General features: G+C 49.0%; 1 protein-coding gene across 6 annotated transcripts in view; it reads right to left on the bottom strand.

Annotated features, from left to right (window-relative positions):
• Positions 1-27,718, bottom strand: part of YEATS2 (YEATS domain containing 2) — a 300,282-nt gene that overhangs the window by 253,158 nt on the left and 19,406 nt on the right. For all 6 annotated transcript variants that reach the window (XM_063915696.1, XM_063915693.1, XM_063915695.1 and 3 more), the window contains one exon: positions 23,807-23,899. In XM_063915696.1, the coding sequence (XP_063771766.1) occupies positions 23,807-23,899 (93 nt within the window). The remainder of the gene's footprint in view (positions 1-23,806; positions 23,900-27,718) is intronic.

Consider the following 27,718-nt stretch of genomic DNA (forward strand, 5'->3'; position numbering starts at 1 on the left):
CTCTTCACATATATCTTCAAAGCCCGTACAACATCCAAGGACTTTGAGGTAATGGAGGTGTCAGTAGCCACTGGACCCACAATAGATTGGTTGATATGAAAGGACAACACAACATTCGGAAGAAATTGCTGACGCGTTCTGAGCTCAGCTCTATCCTCATGGAAAATCAAGTAGGGGCTCTTGTGCGACAATGCCCCCAATTCTGACACACGTCTTGCAGATGCCAATGCCAACAGTGTGACCGCCTTCCAAGTAAGAAACTCTACATCCACCTCCTGTAAAGGTTCGAACCAATCCAATTGCAGGAACTGCAGCACCACATTAAGGGGGTCATTCTGACCCGATCGCACGCTGCAGTTTATCGCAGCGGTGCAATCGGGTCAGAACTGCGCATGCCAGACGGCTGAAGGCAGAGGCGGTCACTGGGCGGGGTGGAACGGCGGCGTTTGGCCACCGTTTCGTAGGCGCGGTCTGACCAACGCAGGCGTGGCGGGACTGTGCAGGGGGCGGGCCACATCGGCTGCGTGACGTCACAGGCAGCCGCTGCGGGCCAGGGAGCGACCAGTAGCTCCCGGACAGCACGCTAAAGCTACGCTAGCCGGGAGCTACTCCTAAAGTGCAAAAGCATCGCCGCTGTGCGATGCTATTGCACTTCTGCGGGGATGGGGGGGTGCGGCACCGACATGCAGGGCGGGATAGCCCTGTGCTGGGCGTCCCCCCACATGTCTATGGTCATGATCGTAGCCCTGCAAAATTTTGCAGGGCTACGATCAACTCGGAATCACTCCCTAAGATCCCAAGGTGCCGCAGGAGGCACATAAAGGCAGTTTGATGTGCAGAACTCCTTTCAAGAATGTCTGAAGCTCAGGGATAGCACCCAATTGTTTCTGGAAGAAAATGGACAAAGCAGAAGTTGGGACCTTGGGGGTCATTCCAAGTTGATCGCAGCCAGCAACTTTTTGCTGCTGGTGCAATCAACTAATCCCCGCCTATGGGGGAAGTGTATTTTAGCTTAGCAGGGCTGCGAATGCTTGTGAAGCCCTGCTTTGCTAAAATAGTTTTGTGCAGCTAAAAAGTAAGCCTGGATCTACTTACCATGTGCGACTGATCCAGCGTCGTTCCACCCGGCTTTGACGTCAGAAATCCGCCCTCCATTTACCTGGACACCCCTGAGTTCGGACGACCACTCCAAGAAAACGGCCTCCAACGGTGAGTATCTGCAACGGAACGCCTCTCCGCTGTCAATCCTCTTCTGTCCTGCGTCTTTATTTTTCGCTGGGCGCTCCGTTATGCGCAGTTCCAACTTGTTCGCACGGCAGCAAAGAACTGCTGCGTGCGAATGGGTCGGAATGACCCCCCCTTGATGGAACCCAAGCGTAGGCCCACATCCACCCCTGCTTGCAAAAAGAGGAGAAAACGTCCCAGTTGAAACTCCACCGTAGGAAACTTCTTGGATTCACACCAAGACACATTTTTTCCAAATCCGATGGTAATGTTTAGACGTCACCCCCTTCCTAGCTTGGTTCAGAGTAGGAATAACATTGTTTGGAATGCCCTTCCGAGCCAAGATCTGGCATTCAACCTCCATGCCTTCAAACGTAGCCGCGTTAAGTCTTGATAAGCAAATGGCCCCTGTTGTAGAAGGTCCTCGCGAAGAGGAAGAGGCCTCGGATCCCCCAGCAGCAATGTCAGAAGTATCAAGCCCTTCTTGGTCAGTTCGGAGCAATGAGGATCGCCTGAACTTTTGTTCTTTTGATTAGTTGAGAATCCTTGGGATGAGTAGAAGTGGAGGGAACACAAACACCGTCTGAACACCCATGGAATCACCAGGGTGTCTACCGCCACTGCCTGTGGGTCTCGAGACCTGGAACAGTACCGCCGAAGCTTCTTGTTGAGGCGAGAGGCCATCATGTCTATCTGAAGTACCCATCGGCTTGTCACCTCTACGAATACCTCCGGGTGGAGGCCCCATTCTCCTGGATGGAGATCGTGTCTGCTGAGGAAGTCCGCTTCCCAGTTGTCCACTCTCGGAATGAAGATCTTCGTTTCGCCCTGCCTGTTTATGTAGGACACCGCTGTGACGTTGTCCAACTGAACCTTAATGGGTTGATCTTGAAGAAGATGTGCCGCTTGTAGAAGGCAGTTGTATACGGCCCTTAGCTCCAGAATGTTCATCGGAAGGACAGCTTCTTGACTGGACCACCTTCCTTGGAAGTTTTCCCCTTGGGTGACTGCTCCCCAACCTCTGAGATTTGCATCCGTGGTTAGAAGAATCCAATTCTGAATCCCGAACCTACGGCCCTCGAGAAGGTGAGAAGTTTACAGCCACCAGAGGAGCGAAATTCTGTCTTTCAGCGACAGGCGTATTCGCTGGTGCATGTGAAGATGTGATCCCGACCACTTGTCCAGGAGATCCAGCTGGAAGAACTGTGCATGGAATCTTCCGTACTGTGGAGCCTCGTAGGGGCTACCATCTTTCCCAGAAGGCGAATGCACTGATGAACTGATACCCGGGCTGGCTTCAAGACATCCCGGACCATGGATCGAATCACCAACGCTTTCTCCAGTGTTAGGAACACCTTCTGCACTTCCGTGTCGAGTATCATCCCCAGGAATGACAGTCTCCTTGTCGGTTCCAAATGCGACTTTGGAACGTTCAGGATCCACAGATGATCCTGGAGCAGTTGAGTTGAGAGAGCAATACTCTGCAACAGCAGTTCCCTGGAAGACGCCTTTATCAGCAAATCATCCAGATATGGAATTATGTTCACTCCCTGCTTGCGGAGGAGAAACATCATCTCCACCATGACCTTGGTGCTGTGGAGAGGCCAAATGGCAATGTCTGGAACGGATAGTGACAGTCCTGTACTGCAAACCGTAGATAAGCCTGGTGAGGCGGTCAGATCGGAATGTGAAGGTACGCATCCTTGATATCTAGGGATACTAGGAATTCCTCCTCCTCCAGACTTGAGATCACCGCAGGTTTGAGTAATAACCCTTGGTTTTTAGGTGAGGTGAAACTGGAACAATAACATTTGTTCGTACCAATTTTTGAATGGCTTCCTGTGGGATAGCACTGTCCGTCAGCGAAACTGGTAAGCCTGATTTGAAGACTCTGAGGTGGGAGTTCCTGAAACTCCAGTCTGTACCCCTGGGCAACAATATCCGTCACCCAGGGGTCCAGGCATGATGACGCCCAGACGTGACTGAAATCTTTTAGTCTCGCTCCCACCTGCCCGATCTCCAGGCTGGGAGGTCCACCGTCATGCTGAAGATTTGGAGGAAGCAGAACCTGGTTTCTGCTCCTGGGAACCTGGTGGTGCAGGTTTTCTGGATTTTTCCCTACCTCCTCTAAAGAAGGTGGGGGAGGTTTGGATTTTTTTAATTTTGGGGTCCGAAAGGACTGCACTGAAGGCATAGGATAAGATTTCCTAGCCATTGCTGCTGAGGAGGGAAGAAATGTCGACTTACCCGCAGTCGCCGTGGAAATCCACGCATCCAGTGCATCCCCAAATAGTGCCTGACCTGTGAAGGGTAGGTCCTCCACACTTTTCTTGGATTCTGCATCCGCAGTCCATTGGTGTAGCCAGAGTCCTCTGCGTGCCGATACTGCCCTGGAAGTAACGCTCGCATTAAATCAGGCCAATGGCCTCCACCATGAAACCTGCAGAATCCTGTATGTGACGTAAAAACAAGTCAATGTCACTCCTATCCATAGTATCTAAGTCCTCTAGTAAAGTGCCTGACCATTTTACTATGGCTTTAGAAATTCACGCACAAGCAATAGTGGGCCTTAAGGCCACGCCTGTAGCATTGTATAGTGATTTGAGCGTAATATCAATCTTGCGGTCAGCCGGCTCCTTTAAGGCGGTTGAACCAGGGACAGGTAAAAACCATCTTTTTAGACAACCTAGACACAGAAGCGTCTACTATAGGTGGGTTTACCCACTTCTTCCTATCCTCTTCAGGGAAGGGAAAGCAATGAGAATTCTTTTAGGGATTTGGAATTTTTTCTCTGGGTTGTCCCAGGATTTTGCAAATAAGGAGTTTAACTCCTTTGAAGCCGGGAAGGTGAGCGAGGATTTCATATTTACTGTAAAATAAGATTCCTCTTCCGGCTCAGGTACATTCTCCGTAATATGCAAAACATCCCTAATGGCTTCAATCATGAGCTGCACCCCTTTAGCAAGGGAAGCATCTTCCCCCTGCATATCCCCATCACCGCCCCCTGTATCAGAGTCGGTATCAGTGTCAGCTTGCATTATCTGGGCAAGTGTACGCTTTTGCGGGTATGTAGGTGGGCTCTTAGACGAAGTAGTGGTAGCTGAAAAAACTTCAAACTCTCTACAGATTTTTTTTTAAAACTCCATCTCTTTCTCAGTATGTGACATCCTATTTGAAATCTGGGATATCATTACCCTTAAAGAATCTGCCCATGGGGGTCCGGATTCAGAAGGCTGAGACAGCATATTGCAGTCCTGAGTACATGAAATAGACTTCTCACGAGAAGATAAACACTCTGCAGCACAGGACACAGAGTCCTTAGACATGGTAATGTGGGATATACACACTTACACAAACACACACATACACAGGAAAATGTCAGACACAGTTTCCCCCAGAGTACCTTCAAAGAGTCACAGAGTTTAAGGAGCCAGCCACACAGCACCCCTCTAGGCAATTATGATAAAAGCCTGGCGCAGACTAACTACCCTTAATAGGGTAATTAGTACTAGTATCACACTCCCCCCGCTGTCTATAACACCCCGGTACCGCAGAGGTATGCTGGAGTTATGGGGAGGACAGCGCTCCCTGTCAGCGTTATTTCCTAAATATCTGCAGGGAGAAAATGGCGCTAGTGAGTGCTGGATCCGCTCTGAGAGGAAGCCCCGCCCTAGCAATGGCGCGCGGCTTCCACACTAAATTGTTTATACTGGCCTGAGGTGTTTGTTGCTAACAGCGGGATTTAGCCTCTGTTAGCTGAGTGACCAGTTTAAGGTGAATTGTGCATGCTCAGGACGCCCCTCAAAGCGCTTACACTAAGTGTTGCTATGCTTTCCGGAGCGCAATCTGTCAGAGCTGCGCTCCCACCCTTGCACCGCCATACCCGCCAGCGACCAGTTAACTGGGACGCCAGCGCTGTACTCACTACTCTTCTTTCTTCTGGCTCTGTTAGGGGGTGGCACCGTGCTGCGGGAGTGAATGGTCGCCTCGTGGGCTTGCGATCAGCACCCTCTGCAGCTCATTGTCCTGTCAGCGGAGATAGAGAACCATTAACTCTTCAGGAAGTTTTCCCCCCCTAAGTCCCACAAAGCAGGGAGGCTGTTGCCAGCAGCCTTCCTGTACCTAACAACTCTTAGAAAAAAATAAAACTAGAAAAACTCCTAGGAGCTCCCCTAGCTGTGACCGGCTCCTCCGGGCACATTTTCTAAACTGAGTCTGGTAGGAGGGGCATAGAGGAAGAAGCCAGCCCACACTGTTAAACTCTTAAAGTGCCAGTGGCTCCCAAAGGACCCATCTATACCCCATGGTACTAAATTGGATCCCAGCATCCTCTAGGACGTAAGAGAAAGAAAAAACAAATTACGTTTCAAACAGCCCACTCCTAGAAAAACGTGCCTGTGTTGAAGGCACCAAGAAAAAAGTGTCTTCCAATGGGCAGGCAGGGTATGAGCCTCTGCTGCACTCTGCAGAAGTTTAACTCCTTAGTGCCCACAGTGCTCCTACACCATACCCCCCAGTCTCAGTGTCCAACTAGGCTGACAGAAAAAACACTATATATCATTATATTATTAATGTTAGCCCACCACCTTGTACATAGAATCATCCCACCTGATCTGCACCACATCAGACTGGAAGATGCGAGCGCACAATTCAAACGGTAAACGGGGTGTACACACTATGATGTTTGCTGCGGATCCATCATGGATCACAAGTTTGGCCAACATTATTATCCTTTATTTATATATTACAAGGGGTCTTGTGTGACCTTACATAGTACAGAAAGAGAAACCGTATGAATAGAAAAAGAAAAAGAAAAAAGTGATAGTTCAGAACATTGCAGGACATAGACAAGGCTTATAAACATTGCTGAATCTGCAGTTATAATACCCAAATAAGTTGCAGGGTGACCGAACCGAAGGGTTAGAGCTGCTTTTGGGCAATGGGAGGAGATGATGGTATAAGTGAGGGAAGGTAAAGCATATGAGGGAAGAGGGCCCTGCTCGTCATAGACTACAGTCTAAAGGGGAGGGGCAGACAGGTGTGACGTAGAGGGGTCAGTGAGCAAGGAGCCTGGAGCAGTGGGTTAGGATGAGAGCTGGAATAAGGAGATTTATGGTAAGACTTACCATTGTTAAATCTCTTTCTGCGAGGTACACTGGTTTCCAGAGGGAATAACATCAGGGTGTAGAGTTGTATCTTGATCCGAGGCACCAACAGGCTAAAGCTTTGACTGTTCCCAGAATGCATTGCACCGCCTCCTCTATAGCCCCGCCTCCAGGCACAGGAGCTCCGTTTTGTTAAACAGTCCAATGCAGTAGTAGGTAAGAGAGACGGTAGATGTTAGTCACATAGACCCACATTCTCACGACAGTAGAAGGGACTTGCAGCTAATGCCATAAAACCCAAAGAAGCTAAGTGCGTCAGGGTGGGCGCCCTGTGGAAACCAGTGTACCTCTCAGAAAGATTTAACAATGGTAAGTCTTACCATAAATCTCCTTTTCTGCAGCAGGGTACACTGGTATTTCACAGGGAATAACATCAGGGATGTCCTAAAGCAGTTCCTCATGGGAGGGTACGCACTATAGCGGGCACAAAAACCCGGCGTCCAAAGGAAGCATCCTGGGAGGCGGAAGTATCAAAGGCATAGAACCTGATGAACGTGTGTTTACTGAGGACCACGTAGCCGCCTTGCACAATTGTTCAGCGGATGTGCCACAGCGGGCCGCCCAAGAAGGTCCAATAGACCGAGTAGAATGGGCCTTAGTAGCAGCAGAAGCTGGGAGTCAGGCCTGCGCATAAGCTTGTGCAATCACCATTCTAATTCATCTGGCCAAGGTCTGCTTATTCGTAGGCCAGCCACGTCTGTGAAAACCAAAAAGTACAAAAGGAGAATCTGACCTCCTGATAGAGGCAGTCCTTTCTACATATATACGGAGAGCCTGTACCACATCTAAAGACCGCTCTTTGGAGGACAAACCAGGAGAGATAAAGGACGGAACCACAATCTCTTGGTTAAGGTGGAAAGATGACACCACCTTAGGTAGATATCCAGGGCGAGTTCTAAGAACTGCCCGGTCACAGTGAAAAATCAGAAAGGGAGGATGACAGGACAAAGCGCCTAAGTCTGACACCCTCCTAGCAGAGACAATAGCCAACAGAAAAATGACCTTAAGCATAAGGCATTTAAAGGTCCACAGACTCAAGGAGGTTCAAACGGAGACTCTTGAAGGGCATTAAGAACAACAGACAGATCCCATGGAGGCACAGGAGGAACATAGGGAGGCTGAATCCTTAGTACGCCCTGAGTGAAAGTAAGAACTTCAGGAAAAGATACAATTTTTCGCTGAAACCACACCGACAAGGCAGAAAAGTGAACCTTGGGGGAGGCCAGACGAAGTCCTAAATCCAGACCTTGCTGCAAAAAACACAAAAGTCTGGAAGTATTAAACTTGCATGCATAATTCTTAGTAGCACACCAGGTGAAGTAAGATTTCCAGACCCTATAATAAATCCGTGCAGAAGCCGGTTTGCGGGCCTTCAACATAGTTTGAATAACCGCCTCAGAAAATCCTTTGGCCTTCAGGAGTGAAGCTTCAAGAGCCACGCTGTCAAAGCCAGTCTTGCCAGGTCCTGGTAAACACAAGGGCCCTGAAATATGAGGTCTGGGCGCTGAGGAAGTAGAAAAGGATGCTCGATCGAGAGAACCTGCCGGTCTGAGAACCAATGCTGTCTGGGCCACGCTGGTGCTTGAACTTCCGTAGTATCCTGGGCAGGAGGGACACTGGAGGGAACATGTATGGCAGCTGAAAGTTCCATGGAATTGCCAGTGTGTCCAGGAACGCTGCTTGAGTATCCCTTGTCCTTGCTCCGAACACCGGAACCTTGTGATTGTGTCGAGACGTCATCAGGTCTACATCTGGTAGACCCCACTTGTCCACAAGGAGTTGGAAGACCTCCGGATGAAGACTCCACTCTCCGGCGAGTACGACCTGACGTCTGAGGAAGTCCGCTTCCCAGTTGAGGACCCCTGGAATGAACACTGCCGATATTGCTGGCAGATGGCGATCCGCCCATCAAAGAATTTTTGACACTTCCATCATTGCCATGCGGCTTTGAGTGCCACCTTGATGATTTATGTACGCCACTATGGTGGCGTTGTCCGATTGTACTTGAGCAGGCCTATTCTGTACGAAAGGCAGGGCCAGTGTGAACGCATTGAACACTGCCCGCAATTCCAGAATATTTATCGGGAGGAGAGATTCCTCCCTGGACCACCGACCCTGGAGAGAGTGTGTTACTCCAACACCGCGACCCAATCCCGCAGACTGGCATCTGTCGTTAAAAGGACCCAGTTGGAGATCCAGAAGGGACGTCCCTTGCTCAATTGTTGGTCCTGTAGCCACTAACTCAGTGACAGACGAACCTATGGAGTCAAGGAGATCATTTGAGACCTGATCCGGTGAGGCAGCCCATCCCACTTGGAAAGGATTAACCTCTGCAGAGGGTGGGAATGAAATTGAGCGTACTCTACCATGTCGAAAATAGACACCATGAGGCCTAGTACTTGCATCACCGAGTGTATCAACACTCTTTGGCGAGGGAGGAAGTATCTGATTCTGTCCTGAAGTTTCAGGACCGTCTCTGGAGACAAGTACAAACATTGGTTGTGTGTATCCAGTAATGCCCCCAAGTGTACCATACTCTGAGGATTTCTTCCAGTTGATGAGCCACCCATGGGCTTGCAGGAATTGGACCGTCAGTTCGGAGAAGAACCTCTGGGGAGTTTGCCAGGATCAACAAGTCGTCCAGATATGGCAGGATCCTGATACCCTGACGGCGGAGGGCCACCATGACCTTGGTGAAGATCCGAGGAGCTGTGGTCAGTCTTAAAGGCAAAGCTTGGAACTCATAATGAAGGTTGCCAATAGCAAACCGAAGATATTGCTGATGCGACATGACAATAGGTATATGTAGGTAAGCATCCTGTATATCCAGGGATACCATATATTCCTTGGGTTCAATAGCCAGTACAATAGAGCGTAGAGATTCCATACAGAATTTGGACACCCGCACAAATTTGTTCAAAGATTTGAGGTTGAGTATAGGTCGGGAGGATCCATTCAGCTTCGGAACTAGTAACAGCGTTGAATAGTATCCCCTGCCTCTCTGAGACAGAGGCACCGGCACTATCACTCCTCTATCCAGGAGGGATTGGACAACCAAATGTAGAGTTTGTGCTTCTAACGGATCCGAAGGGATAACCATTGAGAAAAAACTGGAGAAGGGGCATCTCTTGAAAGAGATTGCGTACCCGTGAGAGACCACTTCCTGCACCCAGGCGCCCGAAGTGGTCTTTAACCATACCTGGGCGAACCGCAGAAGTCAGCCTCCCACCCTGGGGTACCCCAGGGGGAAGACCGCCCCGTCATGCAGCAGGCTTGTCCGGTTTGGAAGCAGGCTGACAGGTGGCCCAAGAACATTTAGGTTTGGGCTTAGAGGACTTGGAAGTGCGAGCCTGTCTCGGGTACGCCTGACCCTTTGATTTACCTGGAGGTCGAAAGGAACGAAAAGTAGTACTCTTAGCCTTCGGAACCGAAGGATTAGTACTTGGGAGAAACGCAGTCTTGGCCGACGCAAAGTCGGTTACAATTTTGTTCAGATCGTCTCCAAATAGTATATGTCCCTTAAAAAGGAGTACCTCCAAGGTCTTCTTAGAGTCCAGGTCCACCGACTGGGACCGTAACCACAGAATCCGGCTAGCCAGGATAGACGTAGTAGATGCCTTGACCGACATAATGCCTGCATCAGAGGCCACCTCCTAAATATAGTAGGAGGCCATAGTAATATAGGTCAGATATTATCTGGCAGTGTCAGAAAAATTTAGAGGTAGCTCTTCCTCAAATGCTTGAACCCATGCTTCAATGCCTTTTGCAGCCCAATAGGCTGCCATAGTGGGTCTACGTAAAGCACCTGTAAGAGTGTAAATAGACTTCAAGCTACCCTCCACACGCTTATCCGTCGGTTCCTTCAAAAAGGTGACGGTGGTGACAGGCAGAGTAGATGACACCACAAGACGGGCTACATGTGAGTCCACTGGTGGCGGGGTTTCGCACTTGTTACTCAACTCCGCAGAGATAGGATAACGAGCTAGCATCTTTTTAGACTTGGAAAATGTCTTTCCTGGAGAAGATTAGGATTCCTGACGTATGTCAATTAAATGGTCAGAATGTGGTAAGACTGATTTAGTAACCTTCTGACATTTGAACTTATCAGGTTTCTTAGACGTATCAGGAGAGTCAATCTCATCATCAATCTGAAGAATCAACTTGATAGCCTCCACTAGGACAGGAACATCAACTTGTGTTGTAGAATCTTCATCAGAAGCAGCATCAGGATCTGATGGAATCGGAAGAATCATTCAAAATATTAGTGGATTGTGAGGAAGAAATGGCCCGCTTAGATGACCCTTTGGTCCCAGTAGGGAAGGGTTAGGTTTTTGTTTAACCAAGGACTGATTTAATTGCTGTAACTGGGTTGACAGAGTATCCGCCTATGGTGGATTAACTACAGGGACAATATGTGGCTGTAATGGCACAGGAGATCCCACAGGGTGCGCAAGTCTTGTTACAAGCGTAGTCAGCATATTTGAAAATGCAGCCCAAGGTGGATCTGCCACAGGTGCTGCGGGATGACTAGGGGATGCAGAACACCCAGTACCTGGACCCTCAGCAGAAATCATTTCCTCAGGTAAATCCGTGTCGCCAGCACTGCATGATGAAGGAGCGTCTGCAGATTTACCGCCCTGTGCAGTAGACATTATTGGAAATGTAGCCTTAGGGCGTATCAGTACAATATAGCCAGACAAACACAATACCTGACAAAAAAAAAAACTAAGATATGTGACTGCAATTGCAGAACACAAACAGAAGATTTAAGTAGTATGAGGTGACTGTAACACACAGTGAAAAATACAAAACAGTATATTCTGTGGAACACTATATGGTATATGAAACCCTGACGCACATAGTTCCCCAGGGTACAGAATATAGTGATAGCAATATGTGTGATTCACAGAATAGAATCCACACAGCAGCTATAGGCACACACTGTCACAGGTACAATGCAGAAAATAAGAATTTACTTACCGATAATTCTATTTCTCGGAGTCCGTAGTGGATGCTGGGGTTCCTGAAAGGACCATGGGGAATAGCGGCTCCGCAGGAGACAGGGCACAAAAGTAAAGCTTTTACAGGTCAGGTGGTGTGTACTGGCTCCTCCCCCTATGACCCTCCTCCAGACTCCAGTTAGGTACTGTGCCCGGACGAGCGTACACAATAAGGGAGGATTTTGAATCCCGGGTAAGACTCATACCAGCCACACCAATCACACCGTACAACTTGTGATCTAAACCCAGTTAACAGTATGATAACAGAGGAGCCTCTGAAAGATGGCTTCCTAAACAATAACCCGAATTAGTTAACAATAACTATGTACAAGTATTGCAGATAATCCGCACTTGGGATGGGCGCCCAGCATCCACTACGGACTCCGAGAAATAGAATTATCGGTAAGTAAATTCTTATTTTCTCTATCGTCCTAAGTGGATGCTGGGGTTCCTGAAAGGACCATGGGGATTATACCAAAGCTCCCAAACGGGCGGGAGAGTGCGGATGACTCTGCAGCACCGAATGAGAGAACTCCAGGTCCTCCTTTGCCAGGGTATCAAATTTGCAAAAATTTACAAACGTGTTCTCCCCTGACCACGTAGCTGCTCGGCAGAGTTGTAATGCCGAGACCCCTCGGGCAGCCGCCCAAGATGAGCCCACCTTCCTTGCGGAATGGGCCTTAACAGATTTAGGCTGTGGCAGGCCTGCCACAGAATGTACAAGTTGAATTTTGTTACAAATCCAACGAGCAATCGACTGCTTAGAAGCAGGTGCACCCAACTTGTTGGGTGCATACAGTATAAACAGCGAGTCAGATTTTCTGACTCCAGCCGTCCTTTAAATGTATATTTTTAAGGCTCTGACAACGTCCAACAACTTGGAGTCCTTCAAGTCGTCTGTAGCCGCAGGCACTACAATAGGCTGGTTCAGGTGAAACGCTGATACCACCTTAGGGAGAAAATGCGGACGCGTCCGCAGCTCTGCCCTATGTCGAATGGAAAATTAAATAAGTGCTTTTATAAAACAAAGCCGCCAGTTCAGATACTCTCCCGGCCGAAGCCAGGGCCAGTAACATAGTCACTTTCCATGCGAGATATTTCAAATCCACATTCTTTAGTGGTTCAAACCAATTGGATTTGAGGAAATCTAAAACTACATTTAGATCCCACGGTGCCACCTTAGGCACCACAGGAGGCTGTATATGCAGTACTCCTTTGATAAAAATCTGGACCTCAGGGACCGAGGCCAATTCTTTTTGGAAGAATATTGATAGGGCCGAAATTTGAACCTTAATAGATCCCAATTTGAGACCCAAAGACAATCCTGATTGCAGGAAATGTAGGAAAACGACCCAGTTGAAATTCCTCCATCGGAGCACTCCGCTGCTCGCACCACGCAACATATTTTCGCCCAATACGGCGATAAAGCTTCGCGGTGACTTCCTACCTTGCCTTTATCAAGGTAGGAATGACTTCTTCTGGAATGCCTTTTCCTTTTAGGATCTGGCATTCAAACGCCATGCCGTCAAACGCAGCCGCGGTAAGTCTTGAAAAAGACAAGGACCCTGCTGAAGCAGGTCCCTTCTCAGAAGTAGAGGCCACGGATCGTCCGTGACCATCTCTTGAAGTTCCGGGTACCAAGTCCTTCTTGGCCAATCCGGAGCCACTAGTCTTACTCCTCTTTGCCGTATAATCCTCAATACCTTTGGTATGAGAGGCAGAGGAGGAAACACATATACCGACTGGTACACCCAAGGTGTTACCAGCGCGTCCACAGCTATTGCCTGCGGATCTCTTGACCTGGCGCAATACCTGTCCAGTGTTTTGTTGAGGCGAGACGCCATCATGTCCACCATTGGTTTTACCCAACGGTTTAATAGCATGTGGAAAACTTCTGGATGAAGTCCCCACTCTCCCGGGTGAAGGTCGTGTCTGCTGAGGAAGTCTGCTTCCCAGTTGTCCACGCCCGGGATGAATACTGCTGACAGTGCTATCACGTGATTCTCCGCCCAGCGAAGGATCCTGGCAGCTTCTGCCATTGCCCTCCTGCTTCTTGTGCCGCCCTGTCTGTTTACATGGGCGACTGCCGTGATGTTGTCCGACTGGATCAACACCGGTCTTCCTTGAAGCAGAGGTTCCGCCTGGCTTAGAGCATTGTAGATTGCTCTTAGTTCCAGAATGCTTATGTGAAGAGACTTTTTCAGGCTCGACCACACTCCCTGGAAATTTTTTCCCTGTGTGACTGCTCCCCAGCCTCTCAGGCTGGCATCCGTGGTCACCAGGATCCAATCCTGCATGCCGAATCTGCGGCCCTCCAATAGATGAGCCTCCTGCAACCACCACAGAAGGGATACCCTTGTCCTCGGCGACAGGGTTATCCGCAGGTGCATCTGAAGATGCGACCCTGACCATTTGTCCAGCAGCTCCCTTTGCATGGAATCTGCCGAAAGGGATTGCTTCGTAAGAAGCTACCATTTTTTCCCAGGACTCTTGTGCATTGATGTACAGACACCTTTCCTGGTTTTAGGAGGTTCCTGACCAGGTCAGATAACTCCTTGGCTTTTTCTTCGGGAAGAAAAACCTTTTTCTGAACTGTGTCCAGAATCATCCCCAGGAACAGCAGACGAGTTGTCGGCATTAATTGGGATTTTGGAATATTCAGAATCCATCCGTGCTGCTTTAGCACCTCTTGAGATAGTGCTAAACCCATCTCTAGCTGTTCTCTGGACCTTGCCCTTATTAGGAGATCGTCCAAGTATGGGATAATTAATACGCCTTTTCTTCGAAGAAGAAATATTATCTCGGCCATTACCTTTGTAAAGACCCGAGGTGCCGTGGACAAACCAAACGGCAGCGTCTGAAACTGATAGTGACAGTTTTGTACAACGAACCTGAGGTACCCCTGGTGTGAGGGGTAATTGGAACGTGGAGATACGCATCCTTGATGTCCAAGGATACCATAAAGTCCCCTTCTTCCAGGTTCGCTATCACTGCTCTGAGTGACTCCATCTTGAACTTGAACTTCTTTATGTACAGGTTCAAGGACTTCAGATTTAGAATAGGCCTTACCGAGCCATCCGGCTTCGGTACCACAAAAAGAGTGGAATAATACCCCTTCCCTTGTTGTAGAAGAGGTACCTTGACTATCACCTGCTGAGAATACAGCTTGTGAATGGCTTCCAAAACCGTCTCCCTTTCTGAGGGGGACGTTGGTAAAGCAGACTTCAGGAAACGGCGAGGTGGCTCTGTCTCTAATTTCAACCTGTACCCCTGAGATATTATCTGCAGGATCCAGGGATTTACCTGCGAGTGAGCCCACTGCGCGCTGTAATTTTTGAGACGACCGCCTACCGCCCCCGAGTCCGCTTGCGAAGCCCCAGCGTCATGCTGAGGCTTTTGTAGAAGCCGGGGAGGGCTTCTGTTCCTGGGAAGGAGCTGCCTGTTGCTGTCTCTTCCCTCGTCCTCTGCCTCGTGGCAGATATGAATAGCCCTTTGCTCTCTTATTTTTAAAGGAACGAAAGGGCTGCGGTTGAAAGGTCGGTGCCTTTTTCTGTTGGAGAGTGACTTGAGGTAGAAAGGTGGATTTCCCGGCCGTAGCCGTGGCCACCAAATCCGATAGACCGACCCCAAATAACTCCTCTACGCATCGCCTGTCCACTGTCGTGTCCATAAAGCTCTTCTGGCCGAAATGGACATAGCACTTACCCGTGATGCCAGTGTGCAGATATCTCTCTGTGCATCACGCATATAAAGAAATGCATCCTTTATTTGTTCTAACGACAGTAAAATATTGTCCCTGTCCAGGGTATCTTTCGATCAGGGACTCTGACCAAACTACCCCAGCACTGCACATCCAGGCAGTCGCAATAGCTGGTCGTAGTATAACACCTGCATGTGTGTATATACCTTTTTGGATATTTTCCATCCTCCTATCTGATGGATCTTTAAGTGCGGCCGTCTCAGGAGAGGGTAACGCCACTTGTTTTGATAAGCGTGTTAGCGCTTTGTCCACCCTAGGAGGTGTTTCCCAGCGCTCCCTAACCTCTGGCGGGAAAGGGTATAAAGCCAATAACTTCTTTGAAATTAGCAGTTTTTTATCGGGGCACCCCACGCTTCATCACACACGTCATTTAATTCTTCTGATTCGGTAAAAACTACTGGTAGTTTTTTCACACCCCACATAATACCCTGTTTAGTGGTACCTGTAGTATCAGCTAAATGTAACATCTCCTTTATTGCCTAAATCATATAACGTGTGGCCCTACTGGAAAATACGGTTGATTCGTCACCTTCACCACCGGAATCAGTGCCTGTGTCTGGGTCTGTGTCGACCGACTGAGGCAAGGGGCGTTTTACAGCCCCCGACGGTGTTTGAGGCGCCTGGACAGGCACTAATTGAGTGTCCGGCCGCCTCATGTCGGCAAACGACTGCTTAAGCGAGTTGACGCTATCCCGTAATTCCACAAATAAAGGCATCCATTCTGGTGTCGACCCCCTAGGAGGTGACATCCTCATATTTGGCAATTGCTCCGCCTCCACACCAATAACGTCCTCATACATGTCGACACACACGTACCGACACACAGCAGACACACAGGGAATGCTCTATACGAAGACAGGACCCACTAGCCCTTTGGGGAGACAGAGGGAGAGTCTGCCAGCACACACCAAAAAGCGCTATATATGACAGGGATAGCCTTATGATTAAGTGCTCCCTTATAGCTGCTTTTATATTAATATATAGCCATTTATTTTGCCCCCCCTCTCTGTTATACCCTGTTTCTGTAGTGCAGTGCAGGGGAGAGACCTGGGAGCCTTCCTGACCAGCGGAGCTGTGACAGAAAATGGCGCCGTGTGCTGAGGAGATAGGCCCCGCCCCTTTTCCGGCGGGCTCGTCTCCCGCTATTTAGTACATTTAGGCAGGGGTAAATATCTCCATATAGCCTCTGGGGCTATATGTGAGGTATTTTTAGCCTTTTTAAAGGTTTTCATTTGCCTCCCAGGGCGCTCCCCCCCCAGCGCCCTGCACCCTCAGTGACTGCCGTGTGAAGTGTGCTGAGAGGAAAATGGCGCACAGCTGCAGTGCTGTGCGCTACCTTAAGAAGACTGCAGGAGTCTTCAGCCGCCGATTCTGGACCTCTTCTTGCTTCAGCATCTGTGAGGGGGCCGGCGGCGTGGCTCCGGTGACCATCCAGGCTGTACCTGTGATCGTCCCTCTGGAGCTTCATGTCCAGTAGCCAAGAAGCCAATCCATCCTGCACGCAGGTGAGTTCACTTCTTCTCCCCTCTGTCCCTCGTTGCAGTGATCCTGTTGCCAGCAGGAATCACTGTAAAATAAAAAACCTAAGCTAAACTCTCTAAGCAGCTCTTTATGAGAGCCACCTAGAATTGCACCCTTCTCGGCCGGGCACAAAAATCTAACTGGAGTCTGGAGGAGGGTCATAGGGGGAGGAGCCAGTACACACCACCTGACCTGTAAAAGCTTTACTTTTGTGCCCTGTCTCCTGCGGAGCCGCTATTCCCCATGGTCCTTTCAGGAACCCCAGCATCCACTTAGGACGATAGAGAAAATAAGATTTTACTTACCGATAAATCTATTTCTCGGAGTCCGTAGTGGATGCTGGGGTTCCTGAAAGGACCATGGGGAATAGCGGCTCCGCAGGAGACAGGGCACAAAAAGTAAAGCTTTTCCGATCAGGTGGTGTGCACTGGCTCCTCCCCCTATGACCCTCCTCCAGACTCCAGTTAGGTACTGTGCCCGGACGAGCGTACACAATAAGGGAGGATTTTGAATCCCGGGTAAGACTCATACCAGCCACACCAATCACACCGTACAACTTGTGATCTAAACCCAGTTAACAGTATGATAACAGCGGAGCCTCTGAAAGATGGCTTCCTTCAACAATAACCCGAATTAGTTAACAATAACTATGTACAATTTATGCAGATAATCCGCACTTGGGATGGGCGCCCAGCATCCACTACGGACTCCGAGAAATAGATTTATCGGTAAGTAAAATCTTATTTTCTCTATCGTCCTAGTGGATGCTGGGGTTCCTGAAAGGACCATGGGGATTATACCAAAGCTCCCAAACGGGCGGGAGAGTGCGGATGACTCTGCAGCACCGAATGAGAGAACTCCAGGTCCTCCTTAGCCAGAGTATCAAATTTGTAAAATTTTACAAACGTGTTCTCCCCTGACCACGTAGCTGCTCGGCAAAGTTGTAATGCCGAGACCCCTCGGGCAGCCGCCCAAGATGAGCCCACCTTCCTTGTGGAGTGGGCCTTTACAGATTTAGGCTGTGGCAAGCCTGCCACAGAATGTGCAAGTTGGATTGTGCTACAGATCCAACGAGCAATCGTCTGCTTAGACGCAGGAGCACCCATCTTGTTGGGTGCATACAATATAAACAACGAGTCAGATTTTCTGACTCCAGCTGTCCTTGCAATATATATTTTTAATGCTCTGACAACGTCCAGTAACTTGGAGTCCTCCAAGTCACTTGTAGCCGCAGGCACTACAATAGGCTGGTTCAGATGAAATGCTGACACCACCTTAGGGAGAAAATGCGGACGAGTCCGCAGTTCTGCCCTGTCCGAATGGAAAATCAGATATGGGCTTTTGTAAGATAAAGCTGCCAATTCTGACACTCTCCTGGCAGAAGCCAGGGCTAGAAGCATGGTCACTTTCCATGTGAGATATTTCAAATCCACCTTTTTTAGTGGTTCAAACCAATGAGATTTTAGGAAGTCCAAAACCACATTTAGATCCCACGGTGCCACTGGAGGCACCACAGGAGGCTGTATATGCAGCACTCCCTTAACAAAGGTCTGGACTTCAGGGACTGAAGCCAATTCTTTTTGAAAGAAAATCGACAGGGCCGAAATTTGAACCTTAATAGATCCCAATTTGAGACCCATTGACAATCCTGATTGCAGGAAATGTAGGAATCGACCCAGTTGAAATTCCTCCGTCGGAGCACTCCGATCTTCGCACCACGCAACATATTTTCGCCAAATTCGGTGATAATGTTGCACGGTTACTTCCTTCCTTGCTTTAATCAAAGTAGGAATGACTTCTTCCGGCATGCCTCTTTCCTTTAGGATCCGGCGTTCAACCGCCATGCCGTCAAACGCAGCCGCGGTAAGTCTTGAAACAGACAGGGACCCTGCTGAAGCAAGTCCCTCCTTAGAGGTAGAGGCCACGGATCTTCCGTGATCATCTCTTGAAGTTCCGGGTACCAAGTCCTCCTTGGCCAATCCGGAACCACTAGTATCGTTCTTACGCCTCTTTGCCGTATAATTCTCAATACTTTTGGTATGAGAGGCAGAGGAGGAAACACATACACCGACTGGTACACCCAAGGCGTTACCAGCGCGTCCACAGCTATTGCCTGCGGATCTCTTGACCTGGCGCAATACCTGTCCAGTTTTTTGTTGAGGCGAGACGCCATCATGTCCACCATTGGTCTTTCCCAACGGGTTACCAGCATGTGGAAGACTTCTGGATGAAGTCCCCACTCTCCCGGGTGAAGATCGTGTCTGCTGAGGAAGTCTGCTTCCCAGTTGTCCACTCCCGGGATGAACACTGCTGACAGTGCTATCACATGATTCTCTGCCCAGCGAAGAATCCTTGCAGCTTCTGCCATTGCCCTCCTGCTTCTTGTGCCGCCCTGTCTGTTCACATGGGCGACTGCCGTGATGTTGTCCGACTGGATCAATACCGGTTTTCCCTGAAGCAGAGGTTCTGCCTGGTTTAGAGCATTGTATATTGCTCTTAGTTCCAGAATGTTTATGTGAAGAGACGTTTCCAGGCTCGTCCATACTCCCTGGAAGTTTCTTCCTTGTGTGACTGCTCCCCAGCCTCTCAGGCTGGCGTCCGTGGTCACCAGGATCCAATCCTGTATGCCGAATCTGCGGCCCTCCAATAGATGAGCACTCTGCAACCACCACAGAAGAGACACCCTTGTCCTTGGAGACAGGGTTATCCGTAGGTGCATCTGAAGATGCGACCCTGACCATTTGTCCAACAGATCCCTTTGGAAAATTCTTGCGTGGAATCTGCCGAATGGAATCGCTTCGTAAGAAGCCACCATTTTTCCCAGGACTCTTGTGCATTGATGTACAGACACCTTTCCTGGTTTTAGGAGGTTCCTGACAAGCTCGGATAATTCCTTGGCTTTTTCCTCCGGGAGAAAAACCTTTTTCTGAACCGTGTCCAGAATCATCCCTAGGAACAGCAGACGAGTTGTCGGCATTAACTGGGATTTTGGAATATTCAGAATCCACCCGTGCTGTTTTAGCACTTCTTGAGACAGTGCTAATCCCATCTCTAGCTGTTCTCTGGACCTCGCCCTTATTAGGAGATCGTCCAAGTATGGGATAATTAATACGCCTTTTCTTCGAAGAAGAATCATCATCTCGGCCATTACCTTTGTAAAGATCCGAGGTGCCGTGGACAATCCGAACGGCAGCGTCTGAAACTGATAGTGACAGTTTTGTACAACGAACCTGAGGTACCCCTGGTGTGAGGGGTAAATTGGAACGTGGAGATACGCATCCTTGATGTCCAAGGATACCATAAAGTCCCCCTCTTCCAGGTTCGCTATCACTGCTCTGAATGACTCCATTTTGAACTTGAACTTCTTTATGTACAGGTTCAAGGACTTCAGATTTAGAATAGGCCTTACCGAGCCATCCGGCTTCGGTACCACAAAAAGAGTGGAATAATACCCCTTCCCTTGTTGCAGAAGAGGTACCTTGACTATCACCTGCTGAGAGTACAGCTTGTGAATGGCTTCCAACACCGTCTCCCTTTCGGAGGGGGACGTTGGTAAAGCAGACCTCAGGAAACGGCGAGGTGGATCTGTCTCTAATTCCAACCTGTATCCCTGAGATATTATCTGCAGGATCCAGGGATCTACTTGCGAGTGAGCCCACTGCGCGCTGTAATTTTTGAGACGACCGCCCACCGTCCCCGAGTCCGCTTGAGAAGCCCCAGCGTCATGCTGAGGCTTTTGTAGAAGCCGGGGAGGGCTTCTGATCCTGGGAAGGAGCTGCGTGTTGCTGTCTCTTCCCTCGACCTTTGCCTCGTGGCAAATATGAATAGCCCTTTGCTCTCTTATTTTTAAAGGAACGAAAGGGCTGCGGTTGAAAAGTCGGTGCCTTTTTCTGTTGGGGAGTGACTTGAGGTAGAAAGGTGGATTTCCCGGCTGTAGCCGTGGCCACCAAATCTGATAGACCGACTCCAAATAACTCCTCCCCCTTATACGGCAAAACTTCCATATGCCGTTTTGAATCCGCATCGCCTGTCCACTGTCGCGTCCATAAAGCTCTTCTGGCCGAAATGGACATAGCACTTACCCGTGATGCCAGTGTGCATATATCCCTCTGTGCATCACGCATATAAAGAAATGCATCCTTTATTTGTTCTAACGACAGTAAAATATTGTCCCTGTCCAGGGTATCAATATTTTCAATCAGGGATTCTGACCAAACTACCCCCGCACTGCCCATCCAGGCAGTTGCTACAGCTGGTCGTAGTATAACACCTGCATGTGTGTATATACTTTTTTGGATATTTTCCATCCTCCTATCTGATGGATCTTTAAGTGCGGCCGTCTCAGGAGAGGGTAACGCCACTTGTTTAGATAAGCGTGTTAGCGCCTTGTCCACCCTAGGAGGTGTTTCCCAGCGCTCCCTAACCTCTGGCGGGAAAGGGTATAATGCCAATAATTTCTTTGAAATTATCAGCTTTTTATCAGGGGCAACCCACGCTTCATTACACACGTCATTTAGTTCTTCTGATTCAGGAAAAACTATAGGTAGTTTTTTCATACCCCACATAATACCCTGTTTAGTGGTACCTGTAGTATCAGCTAAATGTAACGCCTCCTTCATTGCCAAAATCATATAACGTGTGGCCCTACTGGAAAATACGGTTGATTCGTCACCGTCACCACTGGAGTCATCGCCTGTGTCTGGGTCTGTGTCGACCGACTGAGGCAAAGGGCGTTTCACAGCCCCTGACGGTGTTTGAGTCGCCTGGACAGGCACTAATTGATTGTCCGGCCGTCTCATGTCGTCAAACGACTGCTTTAGCGTGTTGACACTATCCCGTAGTTCCATAAATAAAGGCATCCATTCTGGTGTCGACCCCCTAGGAGGTGACATCCCCATATTTGGCAATTGCTCCGCCTCCACACCAATATCGTCCTCATACATGTCGACACACACGTACCGACACACAGCAGACACACAGGGAATGCTCCTAATGAAGACAGGACCCACTAGCCCTTTGGGGAGACAGAGGGAGAGTTTGCCAGCACACACCAAAAGCGCTATATATATATCAGGGATAGCCTTATAATAAGTGCTCCCCTATAGCTGCTTTGTTATATAAAAATATCGCCATAAATTTGCCCCCCCTCTCTGTTTTACCCTGTTTCTGTAGTGCAGTGCAGGGGAGAGACCTGGGAGCCGTCCTGACCAGCGGAGCTGTGAGAGGAAATGGCGCCGTGTGCTGAGGAGATAGGCCCCGCCCCTTTTCCGGCGGGCTCGTCTCCCGCTATTTTGAGAAATCAGGCAGGGGTTAAATATCTCCATATAGCCTCTAGGGCTATATGTGAGGTATTTTTAGCCTTTATAGGTACTCATTTTGCCTCCCAGGGCGCCCCCCTCCCAGCGCCCTGCACCCTCAGTGACTGCCGTGTGAAGTGTGCTGAGAGGAAAATGGCGCACAGCTGCAGTGCTGTGCGCTACCTTTAGAAGACTGCAGGAGTCTTCAGCCGCCGATTCTGGACCTCTTCTGTCTTCAGCATCTGCAAGGGGGCCGGCGGCGCGGCTCCGGTGACCATCCAGGCTGTACCTGTGATCGTCCCTCTGGAGCTTGATGTCCAGTAGCCAAGAAGCCAATCCATCCTGCACGCAGGTGAGTTGACTCCTTCTCCCCTCAGTCCCTCGCTGCAGTGATCCTGTTGCCAGCAGGAATCACTGTAACATAAAAAACCTAGCTAAACTTTCTCTAAGCAGCTCTTTAGGAGAGCCACCTAGATTGCACCCTTCTCGGCCGGGCACAAAAATCTAACTGGAGTCTGGAGGAGGGTCATAGGGGGAGGAGCCAGTGCACACCACCTGATCGGAAAAGCTTTACTTTTTGTGCCCTGTCTCCTGCGGAGCCGCTATTCCCCATGGTCCTTTCAGGAACCCCAGCATCCACTAGGACGATAGAGAAATTATTACATATAAACAATAAGACTGCTCTGGACTAGTAATACTACATAAAGATATGTACTTTATATTTACCGATATAACAATGCAAAGTAAAACTGGATGTATATCACAGAATACTTGTACTAAATATTCATATAGTAGTGCACTTGTTCTTAACCAACGCTGTCTAAACAACATGTAGAATACTTAAGTGTCCTGTAAATGCACAGCGCTGATGAGACAGGCAGCTTTACAGAGGAGACAGTGCCCAGCAGTCCCAGGATCAGCGCAGCTCTATGAAATGGTGCCAAAATGCTGAGAGAGAGAGAGAGAGAGAGAGAGAGAGAGAGAGAGAGAGAGAGAGAGAGAGAGAGAGAGAGAGAGAGAGAGAGAGAGAGAGAGAGAGAGAACACCAGCACACCCTGAGCTGCACAGCCCCAGTGAGGCTGTCAGCTCCCTATAATACAGTAATTGCTAACAATTAGAGAAAGATGCAGAGCGGGAACACCTGCTGTAGATGGCGCCTGGAGCTGGAGGAGGGGCTACAGGTCAGCGCCTTATCCCCTCTGCTGGACTTCACCACCGGGTACTATGGAGCCTATAATAAACTGATTTTTGTAAATCCGACCTGTGCTCCCTGCCCTGGTGGATATAGTGGGGTCCCTGCACAGCCACAGTGTCCATGCCAGCGGCGCGGTCCATCTCCTGGGAAAAAAGCTCTTAAAAAGCTCTTATTAGGGCTGCCTAGCGCAGCCCACCTGTTAGCTGCCAAACTGAGCTTCAGTGCCTGGAGGCGGGGCTATAGAGGAGCCGGTGCAATGCATCCTGGGAACAGTCAAAGCTTTAGCCTGTTGGTGCCTCGGATCAAGATCCAACTCTACACCCCGATGTTATTCCCTGTGGAATACCAGTGTACCCCGTTGCAGAAATACAGAATATATTGTATAGTGCAGAGGTTCCCAAACGCAGTCCTCAAGGCACCCCAACGGTCCTGGTTTTAAATGTATCCATGCTTGACCACATGTGACTTAATTAGCACCTTAGTCAATTTGATTTAACCATCTGTGCCGATCCATGGATATACCTAAAACCTGGACTGTTGGGGTGCCTTGAGGGCAACATTTTGGAACTTCTGGTATAGTATGTACCCAGCTTTACACTCCACATTGTATTAGAATGAGATGGTATATAGATAAAGACATTTACCTCCTGGCCTTTGCTGAACCCGGCGGATGCATAATAATTGGCCACAATGTATGCTCGAAGTTTATCCATCATACGTCTAGCTTCATTCAAGCGCTGTGTTAAAGAAATAGTAGAGAATACAGAAATGAAGGAGTTAATAGAAAACAAGGGGTCTGAATTTTAGGTAGAGTAAATAAAAATAAAAAATAAATTAAAAAAAAGTAACTGTGCACCTGGACAAACCATGTTGCAAATACATTTATTAATTTTTGCATGCAGCGTAAATACTGGCTGCTGTTGCATGAATCCCACAAACACTGGAGCTGTAATTTTACACTGCATTTTAAATTTGAGTTTGGAAACCCTCTGACATCTAAATCTTCTTGCACATTATAAGTCTGTCCCACCTGCAGTGCAACATAAATTTACTAAAGTTCAGTTGCTTGCTTTCTTTTGCTTTAATCCCACCTCAGAATCAGGTCCTAAATGTCTCACTATGTCCAGACAGTAGAAAAAAAATAATAATAATCCCGCACATCAGCCACCCTGCTCTCAGCTTCCAATGTAATCCATGCTTCTTCTGCTTCTTACCTGGAATACAAATAGCAACAAGGGAGGTCACACACCTTGCTACTTGCAATGCTTTGCTCACATAAGTGACAGCACTATACTTGTGTATGTTCACAACCTGCAAATGACTCAGGGCAGCATGATGGGGTGCGACAGCAGGGACACCCGCTGGTCTGCCCGCTGCTTGTATATCGGGTAAATTTCAGTGGGGGAGGGAGACTGCAATACAGGGGGCGAGCACAACGAATTAAGCAGTGTAAAATATAAAATTCTACATTTCGGAATACCAAGGAGTGAATTTACCTGACAGAAACGGACACAAGAAAACAATGTATTACCTGTCCTGTTATGCCTCAGCCAGTGACCAGGGGCCTAATTCAGAGTTGATCGCAGCAGCAAATTTGTTAGCAGTTGAGAAAAAATAAGATTTTACTCACCGGTAAATCTATTTCTCGTAGTCCGTAGTGGATGCTGGGGACTCCGTAAGGACCATGGGGAATAGCGGCTCCGCAGGAGACTGGGCACAGCTAAGAAAGAATTAGGACTACCTGGTGTGCACTGGCTCCTCCCACTATGACCCTCCTCCAGACTTCAGTAAGGATACTGTGCCCGGAAGAGCTGACACAATAAGGAAAGGATTTTGAATCCCGGGTAAGACTCATACCAGCCACACCAATCACACCGTATAACTCGTGATATTATACCCAGTTAACAGTATGAACATAACAGAGCCTCTCAACAGATGGCTCAACCATAACCCTTTTAGTTAACAATAACTATATACAAGTATTGCAGACAATCCGCACTTGGGACGGGCGCCCAGCATCCACTACGGACTACGAGAAATAGATTTACCGGTGAGTAAAATCTTATTTTCTCTAACGTCCTAGTGGATGCTGGGGACTCCGTAAGGACCATGGGGATTATACCAAAGCTCCCAAACGGGCGGGAGAGTGCGGATGACTCTGCAGCACCGAATGAGAGAACTCAAGGTCCTCCTCAGCCAGGGTATCAAATTTGTAGAATTTTTCAAACGTGTTTGCCCCTGACCAAGTAGCAGCTCGGCAAAGTTGTAAAGCCGAGACCCCTCGGGCAGCCTCCCAAGAAGAGCCCACTTTCCTCGTGGAATGGGCTTTTACAGATTTAGGCTGCGGCAGGCCAGCCACAGAATGCGCAAGCTGAATTGTGCTACAAATCCAGCAAGCAATAGTCTGCTGTGAAGCAGGAGCACCCATCTTGTTTGGTGCATACAGGATAAATAGCGAGTCAGTCTTCCTGACTCCAGCCGTCCTGGAAACATAAATTTTCAAGGCCCTGACTACGTCCAGTAACTTGGAGTCCTCCAAGTCCCTAGTAGCCGCAGGCACCACGATAGGTTGGTTCAAGTGAAAAGCTGATACCACCTTAGGAAGAAACTGGGGACTAGTCCTCAATTCTGCCCCATCCATATGGAAAATCAAATAGGGGCTTTTGCATGACAAAGCCGCCAATTCTGCCACCCGCCTTGCCGAAGCCAAGGCCAAAAGCATGACCACTTTCCATGTGAGATATTTTAAATCCACGGTTTTGAGTGGCTCAAACCAATGTGACTTTAGGAAACCCAACACCACGTTGAGGTCCCACGGTGCCACTGGAGGCACAAAAGGAGGCTGAATATGCAGCACTCCCTTGACAAATGTCTGAACTTCAGGCAGTGAAGCCAGTTCCATTTTGGAAGAAAATCGATAGAGCCGAAATCTGGACCTTAATGGAACCCAATTGTAGGCCCATAGTCACCTCTGACTGTAGGAAGTGCAGAAATCGACCTAGCTGAAATTTCTCCTTTGGGGCCTTCCTGGCCTCACAGTACGCAACATATTTCCACCATATGCGGTGATAATGGTTAGCGTTCACTTCTTTCCTAGCTTTAAATAGCGTAGGGATAACTTCCTCCGGAATTCCCTTTTCCTTCAGGATCCGGCGTTCAACCGCCATGCCGTCAACGCAGCCGCGGTATGTCTTGAAACAGACAGGCCCCCTGCTGCAGCAGGTCCTGTCTGAGCGGCAGAGGCCATAGGTCCTCTGAGATCATTTCTTGGAGTTCTTGTTACCAAGCTCTTCTTGGCCAACCCGGAACAATGAGTATAGTTCTTACTCCTCTCCTTCTTATTATTCTCATTACCCTGGGTAAGAGAGGCAGAGAAGGGAACACATACACCGACTGGTACACCCACGGTGTTACCAGAGCGTCCACAGCTATCGCCTGAGGGTCCTTGACCTGGCGCAATATCTTTGTAACTTTTAGTTGAAGCGGGACGCCATCATGTCCACCTGTGGCCTTTCCCAACGGTGTAAAATCATTTGGAAGACTTCTGGATGAAGTCCCCACTCTCCCGGGTGGAGGTCGCTCCGGGAATGAACACTGCTGACAGTGCTAACACATGATTTTCCGCCCATCGGAGAATCCTTGTGGCTTCTGCCATCGCCATCCTGCTTCTTGTGCCGCCCTGTCGTGTACATGAGCGACCGCCGTGATGTTGTCTGACTGGATCAGCACCGGCCGGTGTTGAAGCAGGGGTCTAGCCTGACTTAGGGCATTGTAAATGGCCCTTAGTTCCAGAATATTTATGTGTAGGGAAGTCTCCTGACTTTTCCATAGCCTTGGAAGTTTCTTCCCTGTGTGACTGCCCCCCAGCCTCAAAGGCTGGCATCCGTGGTCACCAGGACCCAGTCCTGTATGCCGAATCTGCGGCCCCCTAGAAGATGAGCACTCTGCAGCCACCACAACAACGACACCCTGGCCCTTGGAGACAGGGTTATCCGCCGATGCATCTGAAGATGCGACCCGGACCACATGTCCAACAGATCCCACTGGAAAATCCTTGAATGGGACCTGGCGAATGGAATTTCTTCGTAAGAAGCTACCATCCTTCCCAGGGCTCGCGTGCATTGATGCACCGACACCTGTATACGTATTAGGAGGTCTCTGTCTAGAGACGACAACTCCTTGGACTTCTCCTCCGGGAGAAAACCTTTTTTATCCTGTTCTGTGTCCAGAACCATACTCAGGAACAGTAGACGCGTCGTAGGAACCAGCTGCGACTTTGGAATATTCAGAATTCAGCCGTGCTGTTGTAGCACTTCCCGAGATAGTGCTACTCCGCCGAACAACTGCTCCCTGGACCTCGCCTTTATAAGGAGATCGTCCAAGTACGGGATAATTATTTCGGCCATTACCTTGGTAAATACCTCGGTGCCGGGGACAGACCAACGGCAACGTCTGGAATTGGTAATGACAATCCTGTACCACAATTTTGAGGTACTCCTGGTGAAAAGGGTAAATAGGGACATGCAGGTAAGCATCCTTGATGTCCAGTGATACCA

Source organism: Pseudophryne corroboree, chromosome 4 (assembly GCF_028390025.1).
Source record: "Pseudophryne corroboree isolate aPseCor3 chromosome 4, aPseCor3.hap2, whole genome shotgun sequence".
NCBI classification, from domain to species: domain Eukaryota; kingdom Metazoa; phylum Chordata; class Amphibia; order Anura; family Myobatrachidae; genus Pseudophryne; species Pseudophryne corroboree.